At 38.3% G+C, this 26,153-nt stretch overlaps 1 protein-coding gene across 2 annotated transcripts in view; it reads left to right on the top strand.

Moving 5' to 3' along the window:
* Positions 1-26,153, top strand: part of LOC132825872 (TNF receptor-associated factor 2-like) — a 38,301-nt gene that overhangs the window by 1,677 nt on the left and 10,471 nt on the right. Inside the window, exons 2-5 of one of the 2 annotated variants that reach the window (XM_060841457.1) lie at positions 19,217-19,309; positions 21,119-21,193; positions 23,872-24,282; positions 25,686-25,863. In XM_060841457.1, coding sequence (XP_060697440.1) covers positions 19,265-19,309; positions 21,119-21,193; positions 23,872-24,282; positions 25,686-25,863 — 709 coding nt within the window. In that variant the 5' untranslated portion in view covers positions 19,217-19,264. The remainder of the gene's footprint in view (positions 1-19,216; positions 19,310-21,118; positions 21,194-23,871; positions 24,283-25,685; positions 25,864-26,153) is intronic. The other variant, XM_060841458.1, reaches the window with a different exon arrangement.

The following is a 26,153-nucleotide window of genomic DNA, read 5'->3' as shown; positions in this document are numbered from 1 at the left end:
ACAATCTCATAATTGGTTCATTTGCTGTTTCCCTTATGGGTGCAATGGTTCTCCAGCTTTCTGATGATGAGTGTTGTTTCTTTCTATCTACCCTGTCTGGCCCCCTGAACCCCAGTTTCTCTAACCTACCCATGTAACTGGAGTTTCTCATGCACTGCCATAAAACTTACAGCTTCCATATCCTTCCTAAAGTGCAGTTCCCTGGATGGTATATATTATTCCATAGAGTCATAGAGATGTACAGCATGGCCACAGACCCTTCGGTCCATGCCGACCAGTTGAGACATTTAATTTTTTTTCCAATGTAAATTGGTCAGATTTTTATAAGTTTGATTATACATGAGATAGAAACATTTGGGGGTAGAAAATTTCATTGCAAATCCCAATTTTGATACAAGCATAATAATATAGGACAGTTAGTGTGTTTACTGCCCCTACTATCCAGTTTAATCAAATGTGCGCCTGGATTTTATATATGCAATGATTATCATCAATATTAAATTATTTGGTGATTCAAGCCACCTAATTTATTTGCCGCCTTAGTTACCTTCTATTTGGAACCAATTCTGGCTGTTACCTAAATTACAATAGTAGTTACATTTCATTTTTAAAAAAACATGTAACTGGTATAAAAGCATCTTGTAAAGTTGTACAGTTGTGGCAAATGCAATATAAATTCAAGTCTTCACATTTGACTTAATCCTTAACCTCTCCCTTCACTTTTTTGTTTCAAGTCAGCATTGCCCTTTATCAGGCTTTGCTTGTTACTGGTTCCCTGGCTACATGGGTGTTTTCCCTGCTCTTTGAAGTATTGAATAAAATTATTTGCACAATGGTGTCTTTGTTGAGTCCCTACACACACACACACACACACACACACACACACACACAAATGGATGCTGTGGAAGGAAAAAATACGAGTTGTAATGTGGGGATACAAAAGAAAAACAAAGAAATAAAGTTCAAGTCTTTATTTATTTATCTTTGCTTTGTCTCCTCTCTGATTAACACTTTTGGATAACTATAGTTTTATTTATTTCTCAACTTGAAGCCTAAGACCATAGACATAGGAGCAGAAATCAGGCCATTCAGCCCATTGAGTCTGCTCTACTATTCAATCATAGCTGACCCCATTCTCCTGCTTTCTCCCTTTAACCGTTGATCTCTTTGACAATCAAGAACCTATCTATCTCGGTCTTAAATATTATCAATGACCTGGCCTCCATCGCCTTCTGTGGCAATGAATTCCACCGATTCACCACTCTGGCTGAAGAAGTTTCTCCTGATCTCCATTCTAAAAGGTTTTCTAAGGCTGTGTCCTTGAGTCCTAGTCTCTCCTACCAATGGAAACATCTTCCCAACATTCACTCTATCTAGGCCATTCAGTATTCTGTTAGTTTCAGTTAGAACCCCTCCCCCGCTACATCCTTCTAAACTCCATTGAGTATAAACCCAGAGTCTTCAAACATTTCTCATATGTTAAGCTTTTCGTTCCTGTGATCATTGTCGTGAACTTCCTCAGAACATGCTCCAGGGCCAGTACATCCTTCCTGAGAAATGGGGCCTAAAACTGCCCACCATTTATGAGTAACTTGGTTCATGTGCAGCAGCTTTGTTTTTAACTGGCTTCACCAAAATAATATAGAGAGGGTCAGTCGATGCAATTTAATTTTCATCAAATTTATTGAAAGACTAAGTGGTCCTTAATAGACCAAACGTCTCTCTATTTCTTACTATAGATATACCTTTTGGATGCAATCCATGCATAAATAGTGTATATCTGCGTTTGGTTCTTCAGTACCTATTGATGTAGGTAGCAGATATGTTTTGGCCACATATTCTGGAAACGAATTTTTGGTTGCTATCGATAGAAGAAGATGGGTGTTCATGAGAAATGTTTAATCTCAAATGTTACTCCCTCAAGAACCTTGACCCAGAAGGAGATCTGTTTGATCTTTAAAGTCTCTCCATTTTAGAGAGACAATTGGCAATATATATTTATAACTACTCCTGTTGACTCAAGGATAATAAATTGATAACATTTCAATTGTCTTTATGAAATGAGCACAGTGCTCACGTATGGAGCACAATAGTATAATGTCATGCTGCTGGAAAATAAATCCAGAGATTGAAAGGGCTGTTGATAAAGAGTGAACTATTTTATCACTGTTTGCATATACTCAGTGACATATGCCACAAAGCGAAATCCAGTAGTAAAGCAATCAAGTGTCATGGCAGCTGATAAAAGTGAGACAGAAGTATCATCTGAATTGAGCCTATAACTGTATCAAAATGTCTGATATTATTTTTCCAATACCTTTTATTTTGCGGAGACCCTTGCCCTATTTCAGAGGTTTTATGCTGCACGAAGCTTTCAGTGTTTGAAATGCAGGTCCTTTAAGGGCAAATCACATCAGCTCCAGAGTTAATTGAGAACAGGTAATGCTCATTGGACAAAAAAATTGAAAGAACTACAGATGTTGAAAATCAGAAACAAAATCCGAAATTGCTGGAAAAACTCCAGTCTGGCAGCATCTGTGCAGAGAAAGCCGACTTAATGATTTTAAAAAAATCCCTACAGTGTGATAGTAGGGCATTTTGGCTGTTGAGTCCCCACTGACCCTCCAAAGAACATCCCACCCAGACCACCCCCTTACCCTATCCCTGTAACCCTGCGTTTGTCATGGCTAGTCCACCTAACCTGCACAATCCTGCACACTATAGGTAATTTAGCATGGCCAATCCACCGAACCTGCACGTCTTTGGATTTGGGTCCTGTGACCTTTTTTAAGAACTGATGGTAACTAGGAAAAGGTTGGTATCTATGCAACCATATTGGATTGTGTGGGACTTCCTTCTTCCCTTGTCCAAGTCCCTTCCCAATTACATCCATGATTCCTCTGATGCTTTACATCACATCCAGAATTTCCACTTCACAAACTTCAACTGTCTCTTTACCATGGATGTAAAATCCTTTACATTTCTGTCCCTCATCAGGATGGTCTCAGGGCTCTCTGCTTCTCCCTGGAAAAAAGACACAAGCTGTCCCCACACTCCTCCGCCTGGCTGAGCCTACCCACAGTCTGAACAACTTGTCTTTTAACTCCTCTCTTTTTTTCAGATCAGAAGTATGGCCATGGGACCTGCATGGTTCCCAGTTGTGCCTGTCTCTTTCTGGGGCACATTCTTTGTACCACTCCTCCTCCAACTCTCTCTCGCAACTCCTTCTCTGGTACATTGATGACATCAATGGTACTGCTTCCCCGTCTCATCCAGACTTTGAAAAATTTATCCATTTTGCTTCCAATTTCCACCACACTTTCATCTTCATCTCATCCATCTCTGACTCCTTCCTTCTCTTTCTTGACATCTCCATCTCCAATTCTGGGGATAGGTGACTGGCCACCAATTATCATTACAAACTCACTGACTCCCACAGTTACCTTGACTATGCATCCTCATTCCCTGCTTCCTGTAAAGACTATACTCCATTCTCCCAGTTCCTCTGTCTCCATCCCATCTATTCTGATGTTGACAGTTTCGTAAAGGGACCTCTGAAATATCCACCTTCTTCCTCAACAGAGGAATCCCCAGCACAGTAGTTTCCAGGGCCCTCAACTGGGTCTGACCCAGCTCCTGCACTTCAGCCCTCCTTTCGTCTCTTCCTTGTTGCAATAGTGATAGGGTCCCCTTTATTCTCACTTGCCATCCCACCAGCATCTACATCCGAGTATCATTAGCAGCCATTCGCACCTCCTTGTCAGCCTTCCACAGGGACCATTCCTTCTGGGACACCCAGGTCCAGTCATCCTTCACTCCCAACACATCAGCCCTCCACCCACAGCCTCACGACACCTTCTGCAAATGTCACTAGGGAACATTGTAGCTTCCTGAACACAATATCAAAAATTTTAGTCGCCTTCTCCCATGTCTTTACCCCAAACCCCACACCAGGCCTTGTCTTCACTGTCACACACAACCCATTGTCAGCTACTAGTTGTCCCTATTAGCAGCTATTTATTCTCCCAGGCTGATCTTTACCCAGTCTGTCTGTCCAACTGTTTTTCTCTCTGTCTGGGTAATCTCCACCTGTTGTTAACTCCCCATACCCCATCTTCTGCATAAATACCAACCTTTTCCTAGCTACTGTCAATTCTGAAGAAGGGTCACTTAACCCAAACGTAACTCTGCTTTTTCTCCACAGATGCTGCCAGACCTGCTGACTTTTTCGAGTAATTTGATTTATTTGTAATGCTCATTGGACCTTGTATTCAAGATCTGGGTTTGCTTAAAAAAAATCTGGGTTTGCAGTGAGCTATTAAGAAAGTCATAGCTGCCAATTCTCTGCCCTTTTACTGCTACATTTGTGCCCAGGTTGCCTTATAGTGAGACCACACGGTATCAACCAATACTCTAAGTGCCTTTAGATGACTCCACAGAAGGTAGAGTGTTTTATCTCCCCTTTTCCCTACATCTTCCTTACCTTTGATGGTTTGCACTGTCTTTAATGAACTTTGCATGTAAATGTTTTCAATTGGAGAACATACTACTATTTACTGGTAGTGGATAATAGGTGAAAACTTAATAGGGAATACTTAGTACAATAATTAATTTAATAGGTATTAATTAATTCCAATGTAACACTTAATATTACTTTTTTAGGAATTGTTCAAGAATTCTCCAGTATTTGAAATAACTCATGAAGTTGGTGTTTCTCAGGGTGAATATGATAATGATGAACAGCAAAAAACATTGTCTTCGTGGCTGAAGATCTAAGTCTACCCATGAGTACTTTAGTTGCCATATTAGATAGTGAATGCAGCTCAATAGTGTGTGCTATTGATTGGCTGAATGTTTAGTTGGGAACCCTGGACAAACCAAACAAAAATGGTGTCAAAGAATATGAAAGCACTTACCTGCTACAATTCAGGCATAATAATTCATCAACATTTTTAAAGAGGCTCTTCCCTGTGAACTTGCAGGACTGCATCATTTCATATGCATTGATGTCATCTGGAGTGACATCCCATGATTGCTGAGTAACCATTCAAATGAAAAGAAGCAAAAGTGCATTTGCATATGGAGAATATAAATACTTTATATTCGGTGAAATGGTGAATTTGCAATCCACAGGATTATTCTATCGAGGGCTGAAAGTTTCTGATCAAGAGATCTAAGAAGTGCTTTTGATCTCTGCAGATAAGAGGAGGTTATGGAAATTGTGTAAATATTTTGCTTATTCCTCCTCAAAAATTAAAGTCACTGTTAAAGGTTTTGTTGAGTTATGGATTAAAACATACAAATCCCTTGTAGGACAGATTACATCAGAATGTGGTATATGTATTAAATATCGAAAGACATCACCCTACCAATTATGTGTTCCTTTTGAGCAGGAATTTAATGAAGTAGTAGCCATAGATCTGAAGATATGGAACAAAAATTGAAATATTTTTCTGTTACATTTTGTTGACATGGCAACCTGGTTTACCATACCCACAGTGATAAACAATAAAGATAAGTGAACTATAGTGAATAACGTCTTGGCAGAGTGGGTCAGAGTAGACATCAATACAATTCTTCCCGGATAATGGAGGTGAATTTGCAAATGATGAATTTTGGGACATGTGCAAAAATGCTGCTGCAGAAAGTTTGTTCAACAATGCTTTGTGATTGATATTGTAATAATTGATAAAATGTTGCACAAAATATTAGCAAATCAGTCAAACTGAAGGCTACTAATTGCACTGGCATGGGCAATACGTGCACAATAATTCCTTGCAAGTGGGGAGCTTGTAGGGAGACATAGTGCACACCAATTATAATAGATAAAGTAGATCAAAAGAATCTATTCCTGCTCGTAAAAGGAACAAAAATAATAAGGCATCGATTTAAAGTGACCTGCAAAAGAAGCAAGAGTGAAAAGAGGAAAAAGTTTTCACTCAGCAAGTAGTGAAGGTCTGGAATGCACTGCCTGGAATTGTGGTAAAGGCAAGTTCAACTCCAGCATTCAGCAGGGCATTGGATGATTATTTGGTTAAATATAATGTGCAAGGCTATGGGGAAAAGGCACGAGATTGCCACAAGCTAATGACGTTCAATTAACAAACGGTGCAGGCACAATAGGCTGAATGACTTCCTTCTACACCATAACCATTCTGTGAATTTAATATGCATTCGGAACCTAAAATTGCTTTTAATACTGCATGATGGTCCTTCAGCACTGTAGACAAAACAACGATCAGCTCATTTGTTTTTGTACCCATCTAAATGCATTGTACGTTGGTAGAAAAGCATTCATTAAAAGAACATTGAGATATCATGTCAAACTAGAGAAGAATTCAAATCTGGCTTATTATAAAAGAAAAGGACATAGAGAATGGAAAGGGCCATGAAAAGCTATAGGATATGATCACAAAACTTTCACACAAACCAGACTCTCTAGGCATATTTCTGTTAAGTAGTTGGAATGACTTAAACATTTCAAACTTTGAACATAATAGAAGGTGTTGATGATGAAGCTCTAAATATTTCGCATTCCCAGGAGTTCTACAACTTGGAATCCGAGGAGCAGGACTTAAGCACTCAAAAAGTACATACCAGTACACCTACTGATTAGGAAGAACATGAGAAAGTAATCTTATGTACTTATCACCTGTCCAAATTAGGTTCATGGAGAGCTCAGATCTCTGGAGGGTGACCATAAGAGTTGTAGGCAAGTCAATGGGAAAATAGTAGAATTAAATGACCAAAATGAATGAAAAGAAATGAGATGCATGGATAGACAGTGTGGTGTAGTGGAGGACTGGAAAACATTATTCCAGTACTGATTCGTGAAATGCATTTAGGAAGATACAGTAGAGAGGATTTCTCACAGACCATCCTGATAGCTGTGACCCAGAGAGATCGCAACATGGGAAAAAGATCTCAGCTGGACAAGGCAAGTGCGTGACCTGGATAATGGAGAGCCTTCTCAGACAACGGAGAAAAATAGAAGTCCCCATGATTGGGTACTGTTTATGACAATTGTTAGAATGGAACGCAGAACATAGAGGCTAAACGAAGAGTTACAGACCAGGAAAAAATTGGATTATATTGGAAGTTACAGAGGTCACTTGCTCTGTCATGCAAGTGGTTTTATATGGAAAAGGCTCTTTACAGATGGAATCTCTAAAGTAAAGGCTTGGTTGGTAGCGAGAGGCTTTGAGGAATGTTTGGGAAAAGAGAGATTAGTGAATATTTCTAGAGCTGGTATGATAATTTTGAAAATCCTTATAACCATTTTAACAGCCTTCTCTTCTTTAAGTGTAATTCTGTAGATATCAAAATGGCATTTTTTCAGGATAATCTGCTCAAGTGTGAAGTATTGAATAGAGCGGAAGCTTTGGGAATAGAATTATTGGTTTGGGTTAAAATACACCTCTTGGATGTGGTACATTTTTCATTCAGGACATTTCTGTTAATTTTGTTGCTAAAGATAGGCCTGGTAATGTTTTATTGGCTTTATAATATAAAACTTTTGGGCATCTTTATAATACATACCAAAAATATTTTTGATAAGTGTGCCAGAAACTTTAGATAGATGATCTATAAATTTGGGACAGCATTCAAAATTGGCAGTCAAACAAATGGAGCATTCAAATACGTGGGTTTGGAATTAAGTGAGATGAATCAAATGTAATCCTATACCAAAAACCTTCATTGGAAATTGTGTAACTAATTGCAATTAGTTGCACCAGATCTGGGCAGAAGGATGTGGCCACTTGGATATTTCTCCAATCCTATCTCACCTTTAGCAGTAATGTGACAGAAACACTGTTAATAAGAATAGACAGAGTTTCTGCCCTGCTTAAAGTGAGGTAATGCCACAGAACCAGGAACAGATTATCTGGAATGATAAATCCATCACACCCTCCTCACTGGAAATCTCTGGAAATAATCAAGCTGACTGTGGTTAAGGTCAATCTCACTGCTCAAACCCTCAGGGCTATGCATTCAGAATCTGCTCTATTGCTGTCCAATGTAGTACTGTCTAGTTTACCTTAGTTTTAGTAGGATATACACTTCAGTTCAGGTCATCAAGAATTAGGCAGCACTGTCAAAGTTATAAAGTAATTATAGGGTCTTGTGGTGCTATGGTAGGAGCTCTATGCTAGGAGCTCTGTGTTCAAGTCCCACCTGCCCTGGAAATGTGTGATAGTATATATAAACAGGCTGGTTAAAACAGACATAAAGTAATTCAACTGAAAACTGAGAAGATACAAGTCGTGTCTCTAATGCAACATGGCATAGTACAACCTCAAAGCTGCTCAGTTAACATTTGGATATGTCTGTGCAAATCAACATTCAGGGATCTGAGAGCTAGCCTCAGATGTTTTACACCAAGAAAATCCATTTACACACCCTCCCATGATATGCTACGACAATTTTTTTGGGTTTATATTTTAACAATATTTAAATCCTTATGAATCAGTAATGTAGCTAATGCTTGATTATTTCTAAGAAACAAAAGGAACTTAGAATACAGCTACATAGAAAAACAAGTTAATGTCTTCAATACAAATATTGTCTCACCACACTATTTCTTAATGCAACAACTTGTCTCTTAACTGAACCAAACACCTTTGGATTTCCCCAACAGCTCTAACTTATGACTGATGCATCTGGTGGTAATTTTGTTAGAAAGATAGCCAGATATGACTTTTACAGGATATTGTTGGCCAGTGACAGGGTGGTATCGTGAACTTCCTGCTGCTGTTATCTTTGTGCAGTACCTGAAAGATGATGATCTCTAAATTGTTCCTTGAACCATCCGCCATTTGGTATAGGGTCAAACAAATCACAGAATTACACTTGTGGCTCAAAAGATGATGTGGAAAAAAGGGTTTACATTCATGGGGGACTGGCATCAGCCCTGGAAAAAGAAGGAGCTATTCCGGTGAGATTGACTCTATTTAAGCTGGACTGGGATCAGCGACCAGGTAAATTATATAACCAAGGATGTGGATAGGTTTTTAATTGAGATGATGGGAAGGAGGGGTCAGGTAAAGGAAGTCATACAATTCTGAAAGAAAAGAGTCATAGTAGTAATCAATCCAGCGATTTTTTTTGGGGAAAAGCAAACATGGTGGAAAGGGAGGGACAGTAATAGTGTTTCACTACATAAAATCAATACAAACAAGTTAAAAAAGGTTAATTTAACTGAATACACAGAGATGTAACAAGAAGAAACAGTCAAACAAATAGAATTAAATCGTTTAGATCTAATTACTATTATGGTGATATGATTAGAAGGTGCCATATGTTAGGCAATAAATATTCCAGGATCCATGCCATTTCAAAAAGACAAAATCGAAAAGGAGGACAATCGCCTTGATAGTGAAGGATGACATAAGGATATTAATGAGAGATGCTTTTGGATCAGAAGATCAGGAAGTAGAATCAGTATGAGCAGAGATTAAAAATATCAGAAAACGTTGGTGGAAGCAGTTTAAAGACCCTTTAATAGTAATTATTGAGTTGAACAGAGCATTAAACAAAAACTCATTGGAGTGAGTAGTAAAGGCAGTGTAATAATCATGGGTACTTTAATCTTCACCTAGACTAGACAAATCAAATTGGCAATCGTCTTCTGAAAGATGGGTTAGTTAAAATACTTTGGCATTATCCCATAACAATACTTCATGGAACAAATTAGGGATTAAGCTACTTTGGCTCTAGTATTACGCAATGAGGCATGTTTAATTAGTCTCATAATAAAAGATATTCTAGGAAAAATGTCACAATCCAACTGAATTCTATACTATGTTTGAAGTAACATACTCCAGTCCCAAATAAGAGTTTTTTAAATTTTAAAAAAGTTTAATCACATATGCAGTGTAGGAGAGTTGATGAAGGTTAAGGATGGTGTAAATAGATTAAAGGTATGGTTGCAAGTGAACAGTGTGAACTATTTAAAGAAACCATTCTTAACATTCAACAAAAGTCCACAATATTAAGCCAAATCTCAGTAACAACTGGTCATCTGTGGCTTTTGGGGAAGTTAAGGCTAATAGTGGATTAAAAGGAGCGACTTAGAATATTGCAAGTATAGCGGAATGCTTGCGGATTGGAAGCATTTTAGAAGGTAGCAAAGGGCAAGTAAGGAGATAACAAGAGAAATAACAGAATGTAAGTAAACTAAGCAAGAATTTAAAATCAGTTGTTAGAGCTTTTACGATTCTATAAAAAGGTGAGTAACCTATAAAAATATGTCAGTGCCACACAATACAGTTGTTTAAAATTTATCCCATTTAGCACTGTAGAATGACTGATGGTGGTGCTGCAAACAGAGGCAGAAACAGTTTTTTAATTGTCCACCACCATTCACAATCAGATGTAACAGGACTGCAGAGATCAGATTGGTCCTCTGGTGATGGAATCACTCAGATGTGTGGAGCCACAGAAAATGGGGAGATACTAAATGAATATTTTGCATCAGTATTTACTGTGGAAAAGGACATGGAAGATATAGACTGTAGAGAAATAGATAGTGACATCTTGCAAAATGTCCAGATTACAGAGGAGGAAGTGCTGGATGTCTTGAAACGGTTAAAGGTGGTAAATCCCCAGGACCTGATCAGGTGTACCCGAGAACTCTGTGGGAAGCTAGAGAAGTGATTGCAGGGCCTCTTGCTGAGGTATTTGTATCATTGATAGTCACAGGTGAAGTGCCGGAAGACTGGAGGTTGGCAAACGTGGTGCCACTGTTTAAGAAGGGCAGTAAAGACAAGCCAGGGAACTATAGACTGGTGAGCCTGACTTCAGTGGTGGGCAAGTTGTTGGAGGAAATCATGAGGGACAGAATGTACATGTATTTGGACAGGCAAGGACTGATTTGGGATAGTCAACATGGCTTTGTGCGTGAGAAATCATGTCTCACAAACTTGATTGAGTTTTTTTGAAGAAGTAACAAAGAAGATTGATGAAGGTAGAGCAGTAGATGTGATCTATCTGGACTTCAGTAAGGTGTTCGACAGGGTTCGTCATGGGAGACTGATTAGCAAGGGTAGATATCATGGAATACAGGGAGAACTAGCCATTTGGATACGGAACTGGCTCAAAGATAGAAGACAGAGGGTGGTGGTGGAGGGTTGTTTTTCAGACTGGAGGCCTGTGACCAGTGGAGTGCCACAAGGATCGGTGCTGGGCCCGCTACTTTTTGTCACTTACATAAATGATTTGGATGCGAGCATAAGAGGTACTGTTAAAAAGTTTGCAGATAACACCAAAATTGCAGATGTAGTGGACAGCAAAGAGGGTTACCTCAGATTACAACAGGATCTGGACCAGATGGGCCAATGGGCTGAGAAGTGGCAGATGGAGTTTAATTCAGATAAATGCGAGGTGCTGCATTTTGGGAAAGCAAATCTTAGCAAGACCTATACACTAAATGGTAAGGACCTAGGGAGTGTTGCTGAACAAAGAGACCTTGGAGTGCAGGTTCATAGCTCCTTGAAAGTGGAGTCACAGGTAGATAGGATAGTGAAGAAGGTGTTTGGTCTGCTTTCCTTTATTGGTCAGAGTATGAGTACAGGAGTTGGGAGGTCATGTTGCGGCTGTACAGGACATTGGTTAGGCCACTGTTGGAATATTGAGTGCAATTCTGGTCTCTTTCACAACATCTTTCTGATAGGAAACTTGAAAAGGTTCAGAAAAGATCTACAAGGATGTTGCCAGGGTTGGAGGATCTGAGCTACAGGGAGAGGCTGAACAGACTGGGGCTGTTTTCCCTGGAGAGTCGGAGGCTGAGGGTGACCTTTATAGAGGTTTACAAAATTATGAGGGGCATGGATAGGATAAATAGACAAAGTCTTTTCCCTGGGGTTGGGGAGTCCAGAACTAGAGGGCATAGGTTTAGGGTGAGAGGGGAAAGATAGAAAAGAGACCTAAGGGGCAACTTTTTCATGCAGAGGGTGGTACGTGTATTGAATGAGCTGCCAGAGGATGTGGTGGAGGTTGGTATAATTGCAACATTTAAGAGGTATTTGGATGGGTATATGAATAGGAAAGGGACAGGTGCTGGCAGGTGGGACTAATTTGGGTTGGGATATCTGGTCAGCATGGATGGGTTGGACCGAAGGGTCTGTTTCCATGCTGTACATCTCTATGACTTTAGGTCTATCACACCAAATTGACATCTCATTTTTAGATATGCCTGTTGTTGGTCTTTGAATCCTCCTGGATTCTTCATTGAGCTGGGGTTGATCAGATGACTTGGTGGCAGTGAGAGGGTGGGGTATATGTTGGGCCATGAGATTGCAGATTGTCTTTTAGTAGAATCTTGCTTCTGATGGCCCACAGCACCTTATTGATGCCCAGTCTGGTGTTGCTAGATCTATTTGAAATCAATCACATGTGACAAGGTGATCATGCCAGTTGTGTTTAAATTTATCCCATTTAGCACAGGGGTATTTTGGTTGTAGTGCCACAAATACACTGAAGGGTAACCTCAATGAGAAGAAGGGACTTGTCTCCGCATGAAATGGGTGGTGGAACTCCTACTGATGTAGTCATGAACTGTAATCCACGTTTGTCTGTGTGATTGTTAATTATATTCTGAATTATTGTCTTCCGAAGTTTTGCCACTATTGAAGTTAAATTGACGAGTTTGATCCATGAATTACATGATAGAAATTTTCAATATTGGGAATAGGATTTAAAATGGAACAGGATAGATGGGGGCAGAATGTTTTTGCTTGTAGGAGAATCCAAATTAGAGTCCATACCTTGTACATAGTTATTAATAAATGCACGGGGAAATAAAGATAGATCCTTTCTTGTAGAGTGACCAGAATGTAGAACCTGATATCTCAACAAGTGGCTCAGGAAATTAAGCTAAATTCTTTCCAAAGAAAACTTGATAAATTCATGAGGGAAAAGAGAATAGAAGGTTATGCTGTGCAAGGGTTAGGTTTAGGATTCTATATATTCATTAGGTTCTATATAATCAATAAAACTTTTGTATGTTCAAATAATTTTCTCTGACAAATGTTCTCTCGGAGCAGAAATTAATTCAGTGAACTTGGAAAGTTTATTATTGGACCATGATGTCAGTATGGTGAAGCCAAACTCTTCACAATAGTATTTGTTATTGCAGAAATCTGTGAGGAACTCATAGCTGCTACTTTCCATTGTCCAAAAAATTTGAAACCATTGTAAGTGTGAGGGAAATAACTCCCACTTTGCAGCCTCCACAACTGACATTCCAAGGATTGAAGGTTATGTTGTATCACACAATATACTCGATTTTAATCAAAGTCTGCCATGTAAATACCAATGTTGATGGAGTAAATGGAAAACTTATGATTTCATAAGTTTTAAAGGTTTTGAACTTTGATCTCTGGCCCACAGACCTGTCAACTACATTTTGGAATCGTAGTAATTCTTCAGAATTTAGAACTCATGAGTTGAAATAAATGTTGATCATATTGAAGAAGCTGTTTCCATGATTATAATGCCTCAGAATCCCAACTAAAGAACAGAAATAAAATAATTTTATAGATGTTCCTGTGTGTTTTAACTCCACCTCAGTATTTGCTTACTGTTAATATTTAGTCAGTTAGTATGTTAACATGTTTTTGTTTTGAATATTAGAAAATTCCTACATAGAAGTGGGAGACATTGCAACAATCTTTACTTCCTTCCTGAATAATGGAGTACCAGCGCCAACAGACAGGGAACAGACTCATTGCTGTAATTTACTTCAGTGTGTGCTGACTTCCATGCTGAATCTGGGAAAACAAGACTTCATCATGTTCCTACATTACAGTATGTCAGATATGAATGCAGGTTCTTGCTGACAGTTACATCCATCATATTACATTAACCAGTCCTTGCTGAATTTAAAGTACCTTTTCCAGTTAAGTTTAAAAATATTCTTGAGCCTAAAAGATGTGAATTATAAGAAGACTTACAAATATTGGACTTGGTAAAATGTCCCAACAGCTGAATACTTCACTGAATTTCATTATCTGTGTTTCAGAATGGAGACCAGTTCTTTTGTAAGTAATTATGTTTCCATTTCTCTTCCACCTTCTTCTATTCCTCTACATTTTGGTGTTTATCACACATGATGCACATCTGTTTCTAACAAGCCTCCCTTCTGAAAGCAAAATAATTGTTATGATCTATATCTGATTTCTATAAAGCTGCATTGAGAATCTTGAGTGCTGCTACTTCAAGCTTTTTTTGTCAAATTTGCACATATTTTCAAGTGTTATTTAATCTCATCAATTGCTAAGTATTGTGACTTGGGCCAAAGGTCCTTGATCACTCTGAACTTGAAAAATAGGTTATCTCAACAACCATCATATATTTTGTTCCTTTCACATGTTAGCTGTTGCACTGGTATGGGCTGTGGCTCAGTTGGTAGTACTTTACTTCTAACTCCAGTCAGAGGAAAATAGGTTCAAGTCCAGTTCAAAAATTTGAGCATGTGATCCAAGCCAACACTTCATTTCGTACTAGTCATAATGCACCATCAGAAGGGCTATCTTTTGGTGAAGATATTCTCCACTTTGTGTTAGCAATGAGGCTCTTCCCAATGTTTTGCAACTTATTACTTAAATGAATTTCCTTGTTTCTTTCTTACTAATTCACTGACTGCAAAACTATTGTCTATAATTATAATTTTAAATTTATATTTCATTTGTAACTGTTTATAATTGTCTATTTTATTGGAAAAATCTGTATTTTAATTCAAACAATCAAGTACCAAACTCCCTCTCAATCTGCTCCTCATCTGATGCACACTTCTGTGCTTTGCTGAGCCTTTGACTCATTATCTGCTGATGCCTTATCCTGAGTTGTTTCCTTGGCAATTTTTTGTCAGTGGTGGTTCTTCTTGGCTGGTATAATAGGCTTAAGGGAAATGACAAACATTAATTCCTGTCAGACTACTTCCATTAATACAGCTAATAAATATTCAAAAATAATTGCTAACATTACATTGTACCATAGACTAAAAATATATTTTGGTCATTTAGTTGCTTTTACAAAGAGGAATAAATTTATATTTTGAAACAAGTGGTACTTGACCATAGGCCTCCTGATACAGAGGTATGGACACCATCACTGTGCAACAAAACCCCGAGATATTCTATTTATATAATGTTCTGTCTTGCCCCCAAAGAGCTTAATAGGTAATAAATTGCTTTTCAAGCCCAACCATTGCTGTTATATAGGCCATGTACCAATGTTTTCTGAAAATGAGTGAATCACCATGTAGTCTGTTTCTTTGGATGATGTGAATGAGAAGTGTTATGCTGGAGAATTTCCTGCACTTTTTCAAATCTTATCATGAACCCTATTTCTTCCACATATGCTGACAAATGGGTCTTTGATTTAAAGAAAACACTTAATGTTCCATAATATGACATCCTGAGGTTGTGGAATATAAATTGCTTCGCAGTTCGTTCGAGGTGTAGCCTCTATTATAATTAAGGTAAATGCAACAGCCAATTTGCACATCACAAGGTCCCACAAATATATTACTGAGTGGCATAAATGACCCAGAAAATCTATTTTGTTGTCTAGGGAATAAATACCGGCAACAACACCAGGTCAACTTTCTTGTTCTTCTTTTGCCAACCAACGACCTAACATCAGGAAGAATACACACGATCATGTTTCCCATGTGTGTACTGAAGTGCACTCGGCTAACCAAAATTGCTGCAGTTCCTATAACTTCCACCAGAGGTCTTCCATTTATTTAAAATCCTTAATTAAGTACTTACTGAGTAAAAAAGCAAAATTGTCAACAGCTACCTTGTCATTATTGTTTACGACTTGTATGATAATAATGAGCTATGATTAAATCTCATTCAGAGACTTTGTCTCGTAAAAGTAAACGCTTATCATAAAATGGTGCTATGTGCTGGTTTTAAATTTCACTGTCCAAATGCAGGTTTGTGCACGCAATTCCCCAAATAGTGAATTGCCAGAAATTCACATCCAAGACTAAACCCAGGTGGAGGTGAGAACATGCCTAAGACAAAAGGTACTGTGCTCCTTTGCTCACCTGGTTGAAGCAAGGAGTATAGGGTGAAGAAGCAGAATCAAGAAAATGAAGCTGATGAGCTGTTTTTTATAAAAAGTGTTTAATAGACAAATTAAAATTATTAAACTTATAACTCTTTTAGTATAGTGAATGTGAAGAGCTTTTTTTCAGAATGGTAGCATTTCCTATAAATAAGAGTTAATTTAAGCATAATTAGTCATTGTATATTTATAAACAAGTGAAAGATATTTTCTGTAGTTGCTACTCTATAAAGTATTTCAGATTGAATCAAGATCTCATTTGGCAATATAATTTTGCCCAGCATCCAGCCAATTGTTAAGACACAATTGATTAAGTTTCTCGGTAAAACAAATATCATTCCTGCAGGTGGTGCTGTAAATTGGCAAAGAAACGGGATCAAAGGATGAAATTCCTGCATCAGAAATAAGAGTACGAGAACACTGTCAACATAATCTTTTCTTATACAATTTGATGTTTTTGCCTCCTTCTCTACTCCTTTCCCATTTTTAAAAAAGGTTTCTCCCTTCTGAGAAGGCCAATAGGAAAAATCAGTTTGCGAATGACACAAACTCATCTTGTTTATTTCAAAACAGCTCCCAGTATGACCTGTAATTTTATTTCACATTATTGCTGAATTATTTTTCCCCTCTATGGTACTTGAAGCTGTATTAATGCAGTCCACAGCTGTACCTTTTTCCAAAGAAGAGGAGGCAGTCTGGATACTAGATGCACTGAAAAATAAAGAGGAGGTTTATTAAAAGGCTGCCTGTACTTAGTTGATAAATCACTCATTTCATTTATGTCACCTAAGGTGTACTCTATATTAAATTCCTAGATTACAGCAATGACTATTCTTAAATAGTTGCACAGCGTTATAGTTACATCAAGGATCATGAAATGCACTATACAAATTCAAGTCTTCCTTTGTTTCAAAGTTGCTTAGTTTAAACAATATATTGTAGGAGGAGGAATGTCAGAGATTCTGGCCACAATCTTCACCTACCCCTTTGATATGGAGGTGACATCATTGCAAAGGTCACAACAATGTTCAAATGGGGAGAAAGATAAACCTGGTAATTACAAGCCAGTCAGTTTAATGTTGATTTCAGGTAAACCATTAGAAACAATAATCCCTGGAAAACAAGAGCATTTTAGACAGGACTAAGCTAACGATGCAGAAACCTGCTTTGATTTGTGTATAATGTTTAATTTACAGCCAATGTCTGAACTTGTTATAAATGTTGATAACAATTTGAATTGGGTAAGCAGGCATGGCAGTATTGAATGAACAGGGAAACTCTAATCAATGAGGCAATCACTTTAATAGTGCTCCACTTAAATGTATAAACAGTCCTGTCCACCTGCGCACACCTTCTAGTGTCTCAATCATTAACCTCTGTTCTATCTCAATAACAATGTACACCAGTATATTTTTCCACTCCATTGCAGTGAATTCTCAGGACAAAGATGCAATAAAATTAACATGGTTTATTTTTCCTGACATTGTATGTTTGAATCCAGATTTTCTTATCCTATCCTTCCTCTTTGTGGTATTCTACTACTGAGAAATATCCTCTGAGAATGATCAGCGTGAGAGGATATTGTGTGGTTATTATCACATGAACAACAGCACCTGTCTCTCAGAATGGATGTCAGTTGTCAACACTACCTTATCAAGAGCAATTAGGGATGGGTAATAAATGCTGGCCCAGCCAGTATCATCCACATCCTATGAATGAATAAAATAAAAATACCCTGCAGCAAGAAAACCATGTGATAAGAATTGAAATATTTCCTGAGGTTTTTACATCTTTCCTGCATGATGCACCAAGCTGAAGAAGGTTTTTTTTTGTGGTATGCTTTATAAAGGTTAAGCCTAAATATCTAATTTTACAATTGGTCTGAGCCCTGAAACCTTTTTCCTATAATCCTCACAAGACTTACAAAAATAAGAAGGAGAATAGCTGTTGACCAGTTACCTCTGCCCAGACATTTTTCAAAATGCTTATAGTGGGCAGTTTTCCTTCAACTCCAACAAAGGGACTCTTGTTACAACTTCAGAAGTAACATTTAGAGCATGCTTTATCTCAAAGGGACACTGCCATTCCTGTGTTTTGCATCAGAGATATTGCGACACGTGATGTTTGAATTTTGCAGGCCTTGAATATCTTTTCCATTTTCAAGTGCAAAATAAATGCAGGCAGCAGGCAGCAGTCTGCCAAGAGCTGCTTCATTACCAGAAATGCCATTCCTATAATTAGAAAGTTCCTGGTGCTTGGGCCAGCTCATTTATGAATTCTAGGGGAGATATGGCAAAAAACTGGCATCAAGAATGTCTGAATTTCCACAAGTTAACTCTGCAAGTGGAATTTGGACTCAGTGCAATAAATTGGAATAAGTGATTCCTCTTATAGAAGATAACAGATTTGCTATTCTCTACCGTCAACAATTTTCACTGCAGCAACTCGCCAAGTCTCCTTCAAAATACGTTCTAACTATTAACTTTTATGTAGAAGGACAGGGAGACAGACACGTAGGAACATAAACGTCTATGTGTACCTTTCTGGGTCATATACAATCTTAACTTGGAACTATATCACTATTTCTTTTTTGCCACTTAGTAAAAATCCTGGAACTCCTTTCCAAATAGCATGTGGTGTAGCTGTGTCAGGTATGCTACTGTGTAATTCAATACTGATTAGCAAACGACTCCGCTATTATTTATGATCCTAGACAGTGCAGGCATGACAATGTATTAAGTCATTTTCCACTGATGGAGTAAGGCTACACAATATACCATATATACAACATTTCCCCTTCAATGCCATGAGGCATAGAATTACTTGTATAGATCATAACCAATTGCATGCAGAATTTCAATCTGAAATAGACCAAACTGATTTCTGTTTTATATTTATATAATGTGCCTTTTCTTTTGTATCTGCTGAGCTGGAGGGAGGAACTGTTTCAATCAGCTGATATTGTACAAAAGTGGGCAGAAGTAACCATTCCACCTCTACTGCAGAGCAGTGGAAGATGGGATTTACCATTCTATTCATGGATTTTACAGAATTCCATTAAAGCCTGACTTGAATGAAATCAGCAGAGTGAATGTGGCACAAATGTTAATTGGTATTTTTCTTATCTTTGCTCACACAGGCTTATACAATAGAGGCATACATAGAATATAAAGTTCAGAACAAAACAATGGATGTGGGCATGTCAGGACAGGTGAAACTACCAGATGAAAAGGTACCAACTACAAGTTTCAAATAAAAATAATTAGGTTTCCTCTGGCACTTTAAAATGTACATTGCATTGTAAGAATTAGATTAAGGGTAATTCGATAAAATAAAACACAGTAATAGCAAAATGCTTTATTCATGGATACCTAAAATAGAATCATAGAATCCCTACAGTGTGGAAAGAGGCCATTTGGCCCATTGAGTTCACATTGACCCTCTGACAGCATCCTAACCTTTTCCCCATAACCTGCATTTCACAAGGCTAACCCACCCAGTCTGCATATCCCTGAGTACTATGAACAATTTACCATGGCCAATCCACCTAATCTGTACATCTTGGACAGTGGGAGGAAACTGAAACACCCAGAGGAAACCACGCAGCCATTGGGATAAGATGCAAACTCCACATACAGTCACCTGAGGGTGCAATTGGACCTGGATCCCTGGTACTGTAAGGTCACTGACCCACCCCATGAGAGAAAGCAGAGTTAACTTTGAGTCTGTTATGGATCTGCTTCAGAACAAGCAAAATAAATTAGAAACATCAACTCTGTTTCTCTCCCCACAGATGCTGTCAGACCTGAATTCTTTTGGCACTTTCTGTTTTAATTATAATTTACCATGTTCTTGATTCTATATTTATGTTTCTACCTGTGTTAGAATAGTGCCACAGTTGAGTATCTTTGTTGTATTGTATGGCCTATATTCTGCATCCCGTGTCAGTGATACAGATGACATCCTGATTTGCTTTTCATCTGAAATCTGACTTTGAAACTGAGAAGCATGTTCGAACATTGTAGTGATTGGAATCGGGTTGACCTCGTTGACAGAGGTTGTTGATTGGCCCAGATTGGGATTGTTAATCAGGAAAGCCCTGGCTGACCAATATAAACAAGAGATATCGTTATTGGCCAGTTGCCTGCCCCTCTTCTGTGGCTCCGGCCGAGCCGGGTATCCCTGGAGAAGGAGTACATGGTGTTCACGAACAGACTTGAGATTTTCAGGGGAAAAGTGGGCATCGGAGGAAGTGGACTGCATTATTTCCCCCTCCACCTTTGTTTTGATTTGATCCCTGCCCTCCCCCCTCACTGTTTGGTCATGCAGCATTGCCCTCTGAGAAGGGCACTGCTTGTCACTGGCCACTTGGGTGTTTCCTTTCTTCCTGGTGGTGGAAACTGAATAAAGATTTGTGCACCTGTTGTCTTTCACTGTGTCCTACACCTGCACACGCACGTGCACACACACACACATACACACACCACAAGGGTGCTGGGAAAAAATATATGCTTACTGCAGTTAGGCAGTAGTGTGGGCGAAGAAAAGAAAAAAAAAACTAGAAGATTGAATTTTTAAAAAATAAAAATAAAAAAAACAAGAGATTAACATCTCCTCAGTTCAGTTGACTGACTCTGAGCTGGCTGGCCATAGCCATGAGTACTGTGCACAAGTAAATAAAGGGTGACTTGGTGATGGGATACTGGCCTCTGTGCAGTTATTTCAAACCTCATGTTGCAGGAGTAATTTTTAATAAGTCTTGACCTTCCTCCCAATGCGCACAAGTCTAGTATATTTAATGCTTTTGCTGTAATTTGGTTTACTAGCCTGTTCTGCCATTATGATTAATATAAGCAACATATACCGAAGATTTCTTATAATGGGTTTCATGTTGAGGCTGCAATACATTAGCAACCTGGCTTCCCTGATGTAGTAACTAACAAGAGCCATGATTTCAAGAAACCTAGTGCTCAAAAGTAAGAAATTAAACCATAAGGATCATTTATATTATTCATTAACAGAGTAATGATTTTTTTTGCAGCTTGCTGAATCTGAAGACAAAGGTTTCAAAAAGAAGAACAGCTGCTGTTTCAGAGCAGTAGGGTGTAGGTTTAAGGTAAAAACACTCAAACTGTTTCATTAGAATGAAACAGAACGCCTCTTTTAAAATCCCATTTTGAGAGCTGATGCTGAAGTTGCTGTACAAGCTGCTCAAATTGTTGTATAAAGTAAGGTTTGAAAATGTTCTAGTCGAACCTGTAACATAAAGGTTGCCCTGGGGATAAAGGCTATAATTTGGCTGTGTGCTTCTGCTACATTTGTTTTGTTGCTTTGGCTGGCTTCAATCAGGGTGGAACTGAGAGTTTCAGGAAACAAATAAGAAGACTTGGCATGTGCCCAAGGTTGCCAGTGGTTAGTTACTGCAGAAATAGCATTTTATTTTTTGATCTACACTTTTATCCAAAAACACCACCAAATTTATGATACTTTGTGGCTATTGAATCCACTTTTAATTTTTTTGCCAAAGTAAACACAATTTTGTTGTCTTCATTTCTAATGTTAGCAACCACGTAAAATGTAAACAGGAAGTCTGTTTATAATTCTCAGGTTGATAGTACATCATTGTACCTTGTGACTTTGTGGTTCATAAATTAGTCAGTCATTAGGTGCTTCTGTACTACCAGAATCTATTGTTTTTGTTTTTTGCAAAAATTATTTTTGTAGTTTAATAGACGTCCCAGCAATATGTGAATGAAATTGAAGCTTTCTGCCACGTTATGGGAGGAATAAATATTATCTGTTAAATTCAGAAAAATCCAGGGTACTGTTGATATTCTCTGCAGGTCAGAGTGCTGAGTGAAGTCCAGAACATTTTATTGATGGGATGAACCTAAAGGAAGTACAAACACAGAAGGGAATGAGCCTACTTCAGAGTATATAAAGAAGTGATTTAGAGAATTAAAGTCTCTTCTGAGCTCTGTCCACTTGTCATTTCCTTTGGACTAATTAACATGCATGAAATTCAAGGAAAAATGAGAGAAAGGCATCCCCAGAGACTACAAGAAAAATAGCATTTGTGAAACTTCTGATCAGCCTGATCAGGCATGCTATGACATTCCTCTGGAGGAGGTGAACATGAAACCAGACCTTCTGGCGTAGAGATAAGCAAATTACCACAGTGCCACAAGAGCCCCTCGATACCAATTTTTACGCATACACAATTATACCCTTGTTAATAGTTCTAATTTACACACCAGATCAATCTTAACCATTCCCAAAACCCACCTGTTTCTCTTTGCTGTAATTGTTCTCCTATGTATGTCCGTCACGGATATCCCATAGCTGCAGATACATTATCTTTCAGAACTGCCCATCTGCTCTACATGCAGCATCTGACAACATCAGGCATACGATGTTAGAGGGAAAACTGGGGGCTGGTGGAAATATTGTACCATTGAAGGAAATGTGGTGTTTGGCAGTGCTAGCTTGTCTCTGGTCAGGGAAGGAAGATGTGTACATGATATTGTGAGGGGTGAGAAGAATTTTAATTCTCTGTCCTATAATTTTTCCTATCTCTCCAGTACCCCTTCCCTACGACAACACCACCAGCATTTTGATACCAGATATTGGAAATACCTTCTAGTACTCTGAATGCTGATCCAACGTGCTACTAAATACTCAAAGCACCTGATACTTATCATTAATACAAGATTCAAGGCCCCCCCTTTCCCTAAAGACACTTCCTGAATCAACTTCAATATAACAATAACATGCACTTCTTTTTATCATAGTAAAATATTCCAAGATACCTCACATATGGCACTGAACCACATTAGGATGAATACCTAAAGGCTTGGCTAGTGAGCATTTTTTCAGGGAATATTGTAAAGAAGGAAAGCATGATGGAAGGAAGAGAGGTTTAGGGTAGGAGATCCCAAACTTAGACCTTTGACAACTGAAAACATGGATACCAATGTGAATGCGATCTAACATTTGAGATTGTTCAAGAGGTCAGAAACAAAGGAACATCGATATCTTACAGGGTCGTGGAGTCAGAGGAAATTGTGGTCATAGGGAATAGCAAGACTATGGAAGGTTTTGAAGACAAGGGCAGAAGTTTTAAAATCAAGGCAGTACTTAACTGGGAGTCAACATACGTTAGCAACCACAAAGGATAGTAAGCGGGACTTGACTGAATTTAGGCAACAGAATCTTGGATGATCTGAGGATAGAATGTGGTAGATGAGTCAAGCAGGCATTAGGTTGATCAAGTCTAGAGCTAACAAAGGCACAGATTAGGTTTTGACAGCAGCTGAGCTAACGCATGACAGAGTCAGGGCAATGTTATTGAAGTGGAAATAAATCATCTGAGTAAGAGATGGATGTATGATTGCATGCTCTTTCAGGAGTTGAATATAACGCCAATATTGCTCACAGTTGTGAAATTGCAGAACTTTCACACCCCAGAATCCTTCTTTTGCCCTCACCTTTCCTCATACAGCCAGGTCAATTTTCTAATGATGTCATATATTACAATTTACTGTGCCAATTCTGCAGGATCAGGATATCTCCCTATTCATTCGAACCTCAGGAGCACCTGAACTATGCTACCAAGTTTAGGATTCTCACATCCAAGAGTACAACACAATGACATACTACTTATACATGTCATATTTCATGATCTTCCTCTTTCTGATAGACCCAAAGAGCTTTCCCAGTAAAGAAATTAAGCAGCCTCTATCATTACTATAAATCTTAGGGACAAGATAAAGCTAACATCATTTTCTGTTCTAGGGAGGGAAATCAAATATTCAGCAACATGAGACTGGTTGTGTTGGACAGCACCTTAATCTTTTAATGGATGAAGTCATGACGCTGAATCAGAAAGGGATTTCGGTCAATCTTCAACCAGATATGTCAGCAAATGTAATGGAATTTGACACCGAAGCTAGCAAAGTTCAGTCAAGGATCGTAGACTTTCAGAAAGAGCATCAAATAAATGAAGTTGGTAAAGAAATGCAACAATACTGCAAGCTCATTGAAGAAACAAAACAGTGTGTCACAATTGTTGAGACAAAATTAACTGCATTTCATGATACACTCACTGCATTATCAAGAAGGGTTGACACATGCTCAAGAATTGCTGCTACTGTAAATGGACAAATACAGCTCAATAACCAACAGTTTATTGATGTCGAAGACAAGGTTAGTCAAAACGTTAATTTTCTAAATTCCTGCACTTTTTTTTGTAGAAGGTGTTGTCTTTCTGAGAAAACGATTGGAAGTTTGTGCCTGCATTCCTCTTTAGAGGACTGAGAGATAACCAACTTTATTGAAATATATAAGATTCTAAGAGGACTTAACAAAGTGGATGTTGAAAAGAAATTGCCCCTTGTGAAAGAGACAAGAGCTAGGGAACAAAGTTAAAATAAGCAGTCCCATTTGAGATAGGGATTAGGAGAATTTCTCTGAGTTTTGGTCTGTGGCATCCTCTTGTCCAGAGCAGCAAGCTTCACTGAATATTGCAAAGGCTGAGTTAGGGTTGAAAAATGTGTTGCTGGAAAAACGCAGCAGGTCAGGCAGCATCAAGGGAGCAGGAGAATCAACATTTCAGGCTTAAGACCTTCTTCAGGAATGCTGCCTGACCTGCTATACTTTTCCAGCAACACCTTTTTCAGCTCTGATCTCCAGCATCTGCTGTCCTCACTTTCTCCTGGGATCATAGGGTGTAGGGGACGTACAGGAAGGTGAAGTTGAGGTCACAATCACATCAACAATGATCTTGTAAAATGACAGGAGCAGGATCAAAGAGCTGAATAGCTTACTCCTGCATGTATGTAAATAATATTTGATTACTTAAATAAACAACTGGTGACTTTGGTCACACAGTTCTTTAGTATTTGCTCTGCACCATTTTAATTATCTATTACAGTGTGACTTCTGATATATTATTTTCAAACCATCATATTGATGATATGGTGATTTGAATCCTTCAAATTTCTACCAATTCAGATTTAGAATATTCCATTTAGCATAATTGGTTTCCATCTGTCACACACCTGCCGTCACACACCTGGACCGATACCACCCTTGGGTTAGAAAACAGGAGGTACTATAATTGTGTAGTCTACCAATTAAAGATTTTTCTTTACAGTCTGAAAGAAAGACTCCCTCCCTCCTCACTTACCTGTTGCTTTTCCAAATAGACAAGCCCAGGATAAACTTTTTCCTGCCTTTCTTCTCCCCATTTTTAAAGCCTCATGCAGCAGTGAAAGATTTGAGGTTGTTGGTTGAAGGCTTCACACTCCCTAAAATCTTCCTGACAAGGTAATTGTCATTGTTGTCTAATCTACACAAAAAGTAAGAGTAGAACAAGGGAATTACTCTTCCAAAGAGGTAATACTACACAGTGGGCTAAATTACCTGCATCTACAGATCTAACTGCAGAGAAAATGTAAACAACATCTCTAATTGATAGTACTTAATTAAAGGTGATAATTTTATTTTTTTCTAATGTACTCACCTGTTTGTTACTAAATTAGTACAAATTTGACTCCGTAAACATTTTCACTAACAATTATTTCTTTTGATATTATGGCTCCCTGAAGCTGACAAATGTTGCATCTAGATTGTGTCAAGCAGAGCAAGTTATACAAAAGACTGCAGCACAAATAGTGACACTGGAAACAATGACAGAGACAGGCATATTCACCTGGAAAATTCCACAAATTAAGCAAAGGTTGGAAGAAGCTATTGATGGAACAACACCTTACTTGGATTCTAGTGGTATGATGGTAACATTAATTTCTTTAGTATATCTGAAAATTCTAGTACATTCCAATAGTTTTACCACATCTGTTTTCAGTATCTTTCTCATCAATCTTTTTCCAAAAGCACCAAGCACCCTTTGGTGCATTACTGAAACAGGCAAGTGAACCTGAACAGAAATGTGATCATGGGATCGTATTAGCAGCGTTTGATCCTTTGCTCAATCCTTTAAAGGAGAGATAAGGGACTATCAAGGGGGGAGAATGAAGGCAGGACAGTGAGATTTACTTTGGATTACTGGAAAGTTG

The sequence above is a fragment of the Hemiscyllium ocellatum genome, chromosome 21 (assembly GCF_020745735.1).
Source record: "Hemiscyllium ocellatum isolate sHemOce1 chromosome 21, sHemOce1.pat.X.cur, whole genome shotgun sequence".
Lineage (NCBI taxonomy): Eukaryota > Metazoa > Chordata > Chondrichthyes > Orectolobiformes > Hemiscylliidae > Hemiscyllium > Hemiscyllium ocellatum.
Note: the sequence above shows the minus strand (reverse complement) of the source record. Positions and strands in the feature narration are given on the sequence as shown.